The 11,318-nt window shown below is 40.6% G+C and overlaps 1 protein-coding gene across 5 annotated transcripts in view; it reads left to right on the top strand.

Annotated features, from left to right (window-relative positions):
* Positions 1–1,072: 1,072 nt before the first annotated feature.
* The window catches only part of NDUFV2 (NADH:ubiquinone oxidoreductase core subunit V2), a 31,883-nt gene continuing 21,637 nt past the window's right edge, over positions 1,073–11,318 (top strand). For 2 of the 5 annotated variants that reach the window (XR_008673389.2, XM_055367963.1), the window contains exon 1: positions 1,073–1,285. Coding sequence is in view for 3 of the 5 variants with exons in the window: in XM_055367963.1 (XP_055223938.1) it covers positions 1,232–1,285 (54 nt within the window). In the remaining 2 variants the exon portion in view is untranslated. Of the gene's footprint in view, positions 1,286–1,305; positions 1,451–2,275; positions 2,432–11,318 lie in introns of those variants that run through there. The other 3 variants (XM_055367962.1, NM_001279641.1, XM_055367965.2) reach the window with 3 other exon arrangements.

The raw sequence follows: 11,318 nt of genomic DNA, 5'->3' as shown, positions 1-11,318 counted from the left end.
GGTAACTTTATAACAAAATACATTTACATTAAGGGCCAGACTGTCTTTCCCTTTTAAAGGGAAATACTGAAGCTAATTTAGGAGAGGCAAACTAACATAAAATATAAGGCAAAGGAGTGGGAACCAAGGCATTTGGTATCTATTTCTAGCTCACTGGGCAGCAGTCCTCTGTGTCTTGAATTCTGTGATTTGCGAAATATGATTCATAGGGGTTGCAATGGAATATTCCTGAGTTTTTAAACTAATAAGGGATAAATTTTTAAAATCCCTGTGCTGCTGTGAATGTTCTAGAAATTATTCACAAGTTTATTATAGCAAAGAAAATGGGCAAAAGGAAGGGGGTGGGTACAGGACGTGACACTCCAGAAAAGAAGGCAGTGACGTAAAAAATCAAGAGGAAGTCCACACCAGGAAATAGTGCTGTGCACATTAGAGCTGTTACTGAATAAATACTTGTTGGAATTTCCAGAGATAACCAAACAAACATGAAGAAGGAAGTGGGTTTTTTTTTCAGCTTTATTATGGAAAATATCTAATATGTACAAAAGTACCGAGAGTAGTAAATAAGAACGACCATGCAGCTTCTATGGCCTTACTTAACGGCCAACTTGCTTTATTTTTCACCTCCCACTCCCCACTATTCTCAAGCAAATTCCAGACATCATACCATTTAACCCCTAAATATGTCGCACATATCTCTAATGCAAAAGATTGGGAACCAAGACATTTGGTGTCTATGGCTAGCACACTGGATAGCAGCCCTCTGTGTCTTGAATTCGTAACATGTAGAATAAGATTTATAGTGGGTTGCAACCCGACTTTATTTTTAACTAACAGCAATATAAGAGGAGGTGGCTAATCCTCACAAGGCTCTCCATGAGGGAAGCTCACCCCTATAAATCCAGGCGGGCGCTTCGTTACCCAGGAGCCCAAGGTGCAGCTCCGGGACGCTTCTTTTCAAGGCCGGGACCCCTGCAGCGGCCCGTAGGACACCTCCCTTTCCGAGCACGGACTGGTCCCCGCCCCTCCCCCGGGAAGTCTCCGCCCACAGGGGCCCAGCAGCCCCCGCGCGCCCTCGCTCCCTCCCGTCAGCCACCGCCCCTCGGCGAAGGGAGCGGCGTGCCGTCCGGGTCGCCTAGGCCTGGGGTCGGGAGCGCGCACGCTGTGCGCCCTGGGCGCGCTCGGGATTCTCGCCTGGCGCGGCTGGGGAAGGTGAACAGTGTGGCCTGCCATGTTCTTCTCCGCGGCGCTCCGGGCCCGGGCGGCTGGCCTCACCGCCCAGTGGGTAAGGAGGCTCAAGCTGAGCCCGGCGCTGCCGCCGCCCTTCTCTTGCTCTCCGTGTCTCCCTTAGTTTTGGGCGCAGGAGAGCCCTGGGCTCTGCACGGGCCTGCAGGCGGCTGCAAGGACACTGCGGCCTTAGCCCTCTTAGGGAGGCCGCTGCAGCCCCACCGTGAGTGAGAAGCCCCGAGGGAGGGTTGCCATACTGGGAAGTGTACTCCTAGTTTGGTCGAGGAGGACAGAAAAGAGGGGCTGCTTGGTTATATATATAGATATAGATATATTTGTTTGTTTGTTTGTTTTTGCTATTTTGCTGTAGCGCAGAATCTAGGCCTGCTCTGGCCAGATCAGTTTCGAAGACCGCCGCCCCGAAGGAGGAACCTCTCGTTTCAAGCCTAGTGACCTCGATGCTTTTAGGTTGCAGCATACTGGAGAGCTCTGGCTTGCTTCGTGAAGGCTTAGGGAGAACTTTCTTAGGGCTGGAAAAGGGTGGCCAATGTTTGATTTACTGCAGTTGTGCTTTGCATATCGGAAATGCTGGCTAAATAAATGGTATCAAACTAACTCTGAAAGAACGGCGCCGCAAATAACAGCACCCAATTAAAGAACCACAGGATTTTAGAGATTAAATGATCTTTTTGAGATCCAAGTACATCTCATGGTAGGCAAGGAAATTGAATTGCAGGGAAGTTGAAACACTCCTTCACGTTAATCTAAAAATGCAGATTTCCAGAAATGTCGATTATAACAGCAGGGCCTGTTACACAAGTAATACTGGAAAGAAGCCTTAGTTTTGTTTGTTTTCTAAGAGTAAAATAGGTTAAGTCAGTTCTCAGCAGGAGGGAGGGAGTGTATATTCATTGAGAATGAATTCAGGGCTTTAGAGTTAGACTCGAGTTTGGATGTTAGCTTAACTGCCTTTTGTGGCTCTATGACTTTGTGCTGTTAATCTTCCTCAGTTTCTTCAGTTGTAAAATGGGAATATTCCTTTTTGCAGAGTTCAGTCTTTCAATAAACATTTGAAGTCTTACTGTACGTCATGCACTGCTGAGCTCTAGTTAACGGTGTGGATAATAATGATAGTCATTTGATAACTGTTTTCTGTATGCCAAGCACCGAGTTAAATATCTGCATTCCACATCTCATTTTTGAGGTTGGTATTACTTTTTCCTCATATTACAGATAAGGAAAAGACTTAGACAGTTCCCGTTCTTTTGGAATTGATAGTCTCATGTAAGAGGAACTTTAAGGTTGAGACAATGTAAAAGTACAGTGTTAGAGATATGAATAGGGTCATCCAATGTGGTTTCAAGGTGCATAAGATTTTTCCTGAAGGTAATACTAACAGATTGGGCATGGGGTCCGAGGGTATTCTAGGTGGAAAGGACAACTTAAAGTCTTGTTGGCAAGAAAAAGATCGGTATGTATGAGAAGCCACCCTCTGCTGTTGGAGGTGAGGTTTGTTCCCAAATGAAATAAGGGAGAGACAGGGGCCAGATATTGGAGCTCCTTGCGTGCCATACTAAAGAATTTGATTTTATCTTAGAGGCCGTCAGGAGTCAGTGAAAGGTTTTAGAGTAGAGGAATAAGATCTGGTTTCTGTTTTGGATAGGTCACTGGATAGGACTGAGGGTGGAATGGGTTTGATTTGGACCCAGAAACAGGGAGACTAAGTAGATAAGAGGCTCTTGCAGAATGCTAGGTGAAAGATGATGAGGATCAGACATGGTAGAAAGAAAAGAAATTAGAGTGCTTGTAGATTTTGTTTCTTTTGTTTTTGAGGCAAAGGGGCTAGAAGTATAAATTGAAAAGCAGTTTTAATGAAAAAGAACAACTTGAGGTAGTGGAGGACCATTGTAATCCAGATTTAATGTTTCTGGAACTCTTTCTCTCCCTCCCTTCCTCCTTCCCTCTCTCTCTCCATCCGTCTCCCCTTCTCCCTCCCACTTCCACCCTCCCCCCTTTTTTAAACAAATAGTACCTGATATGCACTATGTACACAATAAATATTTGAGTTGATGAAGAAGTTTAATTTTTATTACACACGTCATACGTGTGTAGAAAAAACAATACTGAGACTAGCAAGTAGAGTAAGCTCAAAAAATAAAAATCATCCATTGTCTTGTCAACCTGGAAATTACCATTGTTAACATTTTGATGTCTACACATAACAGACCTTTCAATTTGTTTTTACAAAAATGGAAAGGTATTTATACTGTTTGGTAGCCTGCTCTTTTGTAATGTATTCTGAACAGCTTTCCTTATCAGTAGACATTTCTATACTGTCATTTTAATGCTACATAGCATTCCATTGTGAGGATGTTCTATTACTTATATAACCAGGCCCTTCTAACCTTTCACAAGTAGTGAGATTTCACATTAAACCTAGCAAGTATCAAGAAAAGTACGAGAAAAGTCTACCTAAGTTCCTTTCCTAAATGAGAAACCTTTAAAGATTATTTATGCTTTCAAAGAAATTGCCTATTCTAATTTCTGCTTTGCTAGCTGTCATTCTCTTGACGAGGCTTTTCAGCTCATCATTACTTAAAATATGGCTAGAATTAAGTATTAGTTTGTGTGATCTTGAGCCATCTTAATCTCTTTGAGCCTCATTTTTCTTTTCTGTAAACTGAGATAATACCTCATAGGTGATTGTAGTAATTGACTAAAAGTTATAAATTATGGAGTAATAGATAATCAGAATAAGTTTATTCCCTTCTTCAGTAATTGCCCATGGTTTTTCTGTAATGTTGATGCCACTTTAGAACTTATCACTGCCTCATTCCCAAGCTGCTATTGTAGTTTCGAAGGTGAGAGGGTTGTGGTGGCATTTTCAATTACAGCTGCTCCTTTACTTACAATGAGATGACATCCTGATTAAACCCATTGTAAATTGAAAGTATGTAAATTTCTGTTTACAGTGGGGTTATCTGGACTTAATCGAGGAGCATACTGAATACTTACCATTTTCATACAATTGTAAAGTTGGGAAATTGCAAGACAGGCAATTGTAAGTCAGCGACCCATCTGTATTGTGTATTTTTTCATTCATTGAGGATATTTTCCTTTATGTCTTTAGGCATGATTATAGCTGTCCTGAAGTTTGTGTCTGGTAATCTTAGTTGATTTTTTTCTTGAAAATGTGTTTTCCTTTTTTGTTTGTTTCCCATATGTTGAACAATTTTGGATTGTATGCTGAATTTTGTGAATGATACGTTGTAGAGGCTCTAGATCCTGTTTTATTCCTCCAAATAGTGTGTTTTGTTGTTGCTATCCATATCCCTTGTGGGCAGCAGATCAAATATTGGTTCCGTTCTTTTAGCTAGGCTCCTTGGAGTCTGCAGCATGTACATGCATGGTTCAGGGTTCAGCCAGAGATTTCCGTAGAATTTATATACAGAATGTATAGGGCTCCCTCCCCCTTTCTGGCTCTTCCTTTTCTAGGATTTCCCACTTTACCATGTCTGTTGTTCCAAACTCTCACTGAGGCCTGCCTTCAGGCTAAAAGATGTGAAGAAAAAACAAAAACCTCATTGGTTTTTTATGAATGTAGACTCCCCTTCTGTGTCTGCCTGTTTGGTTGTTCCCCAGTGCCTTCAGAAAGCTTTTGTTTTTATAAAATATTTTGTCCAGAGTGTATAGTTATTATTCAGTGGTTTGCCCTGACAGTGTCTACTTAGCCATGCTAGAAGTATGCCATCTTGTGTGGTGGTACTTTTCCTTCCAAATTTTAAGTTTTGTACAATGAAATGTTTTCCCCATTCCATTAGAGATTCTTAAACTTGATTTTGTAATGTCCCAGTGTATCTCCATTGTGACTCAAAGGACTCTAAAGAAGTTAATGTAGGAAAAACACCCCAAAACATTTAGTTTTTTATTCCTGCTGTAACAAATTTCCACAAAACTTTGTGGCATAAAACATTATATTTTTAACCTTACAGTTCTGTAGGTTAAAAGTGACACAGGTCTCAGTGGGCTAAAATTAAAGTGTAGCCTGAGCTTCATTCCTTTTTGGAGGCTCTAGAGGTGAATGTCTTTTCTTGGCTTTTCCAGCTTCTAGAGGCTGCTCTTGGCCCCTTCTTTCATCTCCAAAGCCAGCAAAGGCAAGTCTAGTTCTTATATCACATCACTTCGACCCTCCTTCTGGCATTCATCACATATCCTTCCTTGCCTCTCCTTCCTCTTCCACTTGGTAAGAACCCTGTGATTGATGACATTGGGCCCACCTAGATAATCCAGGATAATCTCCCTATTTTAAGGTCAGCTGATTAGCAGCCTTAATTCTCTTTTGTTGTGTAAACTAATATTCACAGGTTTCCAGGATTAGGATGTGGTTATCTTTGGGAGACCATTATTCTGCCTGCCATAGCCATAAATTAGCAGTTTAAGGAGAGAGAGAATGAACAAACTTTAGTTTATGCAGTGAGGTTCAGTAGGCCACTATTGCAAACTGCAGACTCGGATCTTTTTATTAGAGACTTGAACTCAGTTTCCATTTCAAAGTAATAAAAAGTTGACTTTCCTTTCTCTTTGGGCACTGTTTAGTACCTTAGTGCTCAGTACATTGAGTAATAAATTACAGGTCTGTTGCCCATGCTGTATAACCTATTGAGTGACAGTCAGTCTGATTTTCCAATGAGGAACCTTGTCACTACTTTTTGAATCAGTTCAGGAAGCATGTTATAAATCAGTTGTAGGAAATGTCTTTCATTACAAAACATTAAAGACAGTTTACACACATTTTGGTTAGAGGGAAGGTGGCTTTATCTGTCGGATATTTTGCTAGGTGTTACCCCATTTTATATGTGAGATATATGAAGATTGCTGGACAAATAAATGCCCAAGATCACACAGTAGTAAGGGCTGGGTTTATTCGCAAGTCCTGTTTTGTTTTGTTTTTAATCTACCTTTCTGAAGTTGCTCAAACAATTGAAGTTGCTAAGGGAAATCACTATGTATGGTGAAGATTTAAATTTAATAGGCACTCTAATAATAAAAGGTGTACCAGTGTAAGCAGACTAGGGAAATGGTTTCACTTTGCTTAGGGAAAAGAGATGGAGGTTTAGGGGCTTTAAAGGGGTAAGAGGAGGAGGTTAACCTTGGTCATGATGGATGAGTGGAAGGTGTAAGTTGAGATAATGCTGTAGGTATAGCTAGCTACATATACAAAGACACTGAAGTGCATGAGATGAGACTGAACCCCGGGTCCACTGGATGGGCATTTCATTTCTATAAATTATTCTTGTCCTGAGAACAATTGGTTGTTGCTTATATCCATGTGGGATTTTAGATATCTAAAGAATGTTTTCTTTAATATATGGTCAAGATGGCTGGAATCATTAATGCTGTTATCTTAATCTGTAATGCATAGTGCCTGTAATACCTGGGCTCTTCATGCAGCTTTTCTATAATATAAAATTTAGCCAAATTACATTTGTTAATTCTCTCATAGTATGGTAAAAATTACGTACATTTTAACCTGAATTAACATTTTTAGCTAAATTACTGATGGAACTTTATTTGGAGGATGTTTGTAAAAGTCCTCCTATTTCTATCTGAAAATACAGCAAAACTTAAATTTTAGTGGTTAAGGCATGTACTGAAGTCAGGAAAATCTGTATGTGGCATTTCATTTATTTAGCTGTGTGATCTAGGGAAAGTTTTTCCCTCTTCTTTGAGCCTTAATTTTCTCACCTGTAAAACAAGATAATAATACCTACTTGGTAGGCTTGCTGAGAGAAATAAATGAATTATAGTGTAGATTTGTAGTTTATAGCATGAGATCTGACATAGAGTAAGCATTTGTATTTATGATTATCCTTGAAATAGATTTCACAATTATTAACCCAGCATCAACTTTGTTAAAATAAAATGCACTGAAAAACTTTTGTTTTTCATGGAATTTTTTTTTTTGAGACAGAGTCTTACTCTATTGCCCAGGCTGGAGTTCAGTGGCATGATTTTGGTTCACTGCAACCTCCGCCTCCCGGGTTCAAGAGATTCTCCTGCCTCAGCCTCCCAAGTAGCTGGGATTAAAGGTGCGTGCCACCACACCTGGCTAATTTTTGTACTTTTAGTAGAGATGGGGTTTCACCATGTTGGCTAGGCTGGTCTCAAACTCCTGACCTCCAGTGATCCACCTGCCTTGGCTCTCAAAGTGCTGGGATTACAGGCATGAGCCACTGCACCCAGCCTCAAGGATTTTTTTTAAATGTAAAATTACCTAGTCTGAATGAATGTATTGCAGACCCTGACTTTTTTAGGAGGTTTCAGTTTTCTGGCTTGAGCTGGCAATAGGGGAGGCTGTAGGTAACAAGTCAGCAGATGTTGTGAACAGTGAGAGGAAGGCACGGAGGGTCCTCAGACCACTTTGGATTCACTAGAGATGTTTCACGTGTGCACTGTGACTCTTGCACAGGCAAATAGATATCTTGGTGGATTTAATCTGTAAATATTAGGGATCATCTAAAAGGTATATTCCTTGCCTTAGTTGGCCTCTAATAAAGGAAAAAAGAAGGGTTTTTGAATTGCCTGACGTTAGTCTTGTCTTTCTGACTAATTAGATTACTGCTTCTGTCAGTTTTGTCTTACAGCTTCTTAGTCTCTTATTAACTTCTCTTAGCTGGATGCATTTATAATGCAAATGTCTGATAGAACTGAAAAGTGAGCTTTGTTGGATGGTAGTATTGTTTGAACAACAGAAGAAATTCAGAAAAAGAGTAGAGCCCATGAAAAGACAATTAAGGAATCCTATTGGGGAGAATATAAAACTTTAATTTTTGTCATTTTGAGCTATTGGTATTGCCAGTGACAGTAAAAGGGAAAGGCTGGTAGAAAGAGCACAGGGTCCTTAGATTCAAAGAGCCTGGGCTCAAAATCCAGGTCTGTCACTAATTGTGCGGTATGGGGCAAGTTACTGTCTTTGAGCCTGAGTTTCTCTAAATGTAAAATGGAAATAATGACTCACTACAGATTTTTTAGGAATCGGCGAAAAAAGTATGTAGAAGAGCTTAACACAGAGGCACTCAAGTTTACTTGACTCCAACGAAAAGGCAGTCACTGTTTTGGCCTGCTTAAATCTTTTCTTTTCCTTCTGAAACACTGAAAAAAAAAATAAGCTAGAATTCAAACCCACTGTTAATTTTGAGCTGTATATTAGGTTATGATCTTATTTACTTAAAAAAGTTACTTGGTTGCATGCTTTTCTTCTTAAAAAAAGGAAGTTACTTGGATTTTCAATTGGACTCAATTGGAATTTCTTGAGGTATAGACATTTCAGAGTCTAATGAGAAGCTAGATTCTAGAGAAACGACTGGACTGTAGTCAAAGAAGGGGGTGGGTGGGAACTCAGCTTATTCTTTGAATCATTCCAGCCTAGCTAGGTTGTTTTTTCCAGTTTTAAGCCTGGTCCTGGAATGCCTCTTTATTTCAAAGTGAAACAAAATTGAAATGGCCCAGTAAGTAGTGTAAAGATGTTAATGAGAACTTTTAATGTTTTATTCCTTTATTGAAAGTGTCTGACATAGACATTACAATGAATGTAAAATAGGTGATATTCTTTAAACACACCAAAAAAACAATTTTCAAAGCCATTTTCAGGCCACCTGTAACTTGATGGGGATGAATAACAGTTTATGCCAGTTGAAAAAAACTGAGGGCTAAGATTTATCAGTTTATCTTCACTATTTAGTTTGTTTCTTTCTTTATTCTTTCTTTACTTACTACTTTTTTGAGACAGGGTCTCACTCTATCTCCCAGGCTTGAGTGCAGTGCATGATCATGGCTCGCTGCAACCTCAACCTCTTGGGCGCAAGCGATGCTCCCACCTCAGCCTCTCAAGTAGCTGGGACTACAGGCGTGTGCCACCATGCCTGGCTAACTTTTGTATTTTTTGTAGAGACAGGGTTTCACCATGTTGCCCACGCTGATATCAAACCCCTGGCTTCAAGCGATCTATGCGGCTTGGCTTTCCAAAGTTCTGGGATTATGGGTGTTAGCCACCGTGTCTGGCCAGCTTCTTTTATTTTACAAACATTATCTCAGCCCTTCTTATACAATTTTGAAGAGATCGACTTCAGACTTTGAAATTAAGTTGCTCAAATGTTATGCTAGTGTGTATACATTCAGGTTTTTTGCAGGAATAGAAGAGAAGAGTGGCAAGGATTAAAAAAAGATTAAATAACTTGCATCACATTTTCTCAGCCCTTCTTATACAATTTTGAAGAGGTTGACTTCGGACTTTGAAATTAAGTTGCTCAAATGTTATGCTGGTGTGTATACATTCAGGTTTTTTGCAGGAATAGAAGAGAAGGGTGGCAAGGATTAAAAAAAGATTAAATAACTTGCATCTTTCTCTCTTAACAGGAGCATTGTAAGCCAAGGAGGCAGGGCTTTTCATTTCTTATCTGCCTGCCTGTATATATGGAGGCCTGATTTTCTTCCTTAAACTCCTTGGTTTCTTAGACCTACTATGTTCTTTTAAAGCTTTGATGTCATCAAACAGTCAGGTGGTTAATAATAAGGTCATGGCCTTTGTAGTCATCTGGCCCTAGGATCTAACATAATTTCTGCCAATAATTAGTGATGTGACCTAACCTTGAGAAGTTTTCATAACTCATTTAAATTTCTGGGAATAATACCCACCTTGCAGGAAACTTTAAGAATTAAATAATGTGTAAAAAGCTTAGTGCCTGACACATAGTACTTCTAATAATATAGCTAATGATAGCCAACACTAATACAGTACTTACCATCTGCCAAGCAGAATATTAAGCACTTTACATGAAGTACATCTTTTTTTTTTTTTCCCCCGAGACAGAGTCTCACTCTGTTGCCCAGGCTGGAGTGCTGTGGCACGAGCTGGGCTCACTGCAACCTCTGCGTCCTGAGTTCAAGCGATTCTCCTGCCTCAGCCTCCTGGTTAGCTGGGATTACAGGCACGTGACACCACGCCCAGCTAATTTTTGTATTTTTAGTAGGGATGGGGTCTCATCATGTTGGCTAGGCTGGTCTCGAACTCATGACCTCAGGTGATCCGTCCGCCTCAGCCTCCTAAAGTGATGGGATTACAGGCATGAGCCACTGTGCCCGGCCTGAAGTACATCTTTTAATGCTCTCAAGAACCCTATGAAGTACATGCTGTTATTTTTCTGTTTTTATAAATGAGGAAACAGGCTCTAGAGCTGAGCTTTTAGCCATTTTGCTATATTGTCTCTCCATACATAGGATATTTATGGAATATTAGATAACAGTGATACATCCCACCTTCAGAGGTGCTAGAATGTGGAAAATGGGTTTTTTAGAAATGATGAAATTGACATTTCATATACTAGAACGTGTTTGGTGTTGGTCATCTTTTACACCACACTCAGCATCAGAAGGGTTTTTTTTTTTTTTTTGATAGAGAATCTCGCTCTGTCGCCCAGGCAGGAATGCAGTGGCTCGATCTCAGCTCACTGCAACCTCCACCCTCCTGGGTTCAAGCAATTCTCCTGCCTCAGCCTCCCAAGTAGCTGGGACTACAGGTGTGCGCCACCACACGCGGTGAATTTTTGTATTTTTAGTAGAGATGGGGTTTCACCATATTGGCCAGGCTGATCTCGAACTCCTGACTTTGTGATCTGCCCACCTTGGCCTCCCAAAGTGCTGCGTTTACAGACGTGAGCCACTGCGCCTGGCCAGAAGGATGGTATTTTTAAAATTAGTTTGGTGATATTAGACAGGATGTTTTGGATTGAGAAAAAGGGATCAGCCAGAAGACTTACAGTAATGCACAGACATGAAATAATGTCTGAAATAGTGGTGATAGTAAGACAGGGAAAGAACTAAAGACTTCATTGGGTTTTTTTGTTTGTTTTTGTTTTGAGACAGGGTCTCACTTTGTCACCCAGACTGGAGTGCAGTGGTGTGATCTCAGCTCACTGCAACCTTCACCTCCCAGGTTCAGGCGATTCTCCCACCTCAGCCTCCTGAGTAGCTGGGACTACAGGTGTGCACCACCACACCCGGCCAATTTTTGTATTTTTTGGTAGAGATGCAGT

Source organism: Gorilla gorilla, chromosome 17 (assembly GCF_029281585.2).
Source record: "Gorilla gorilla gorilla isolate KB3781 chromosome 17, NHGRI_mGorGor1-v2.1_pri, whole genome shotgun sequence".
Taxonomy (NCBI): Eukaryota; Metazoa; Chordata; class Mammalia; order Primates; family Hominidae; genus Gorilla; species Gorilla gorilla.
This window is presented reverse-complemented; position numbering and strand designations above follow the sequence as displayed.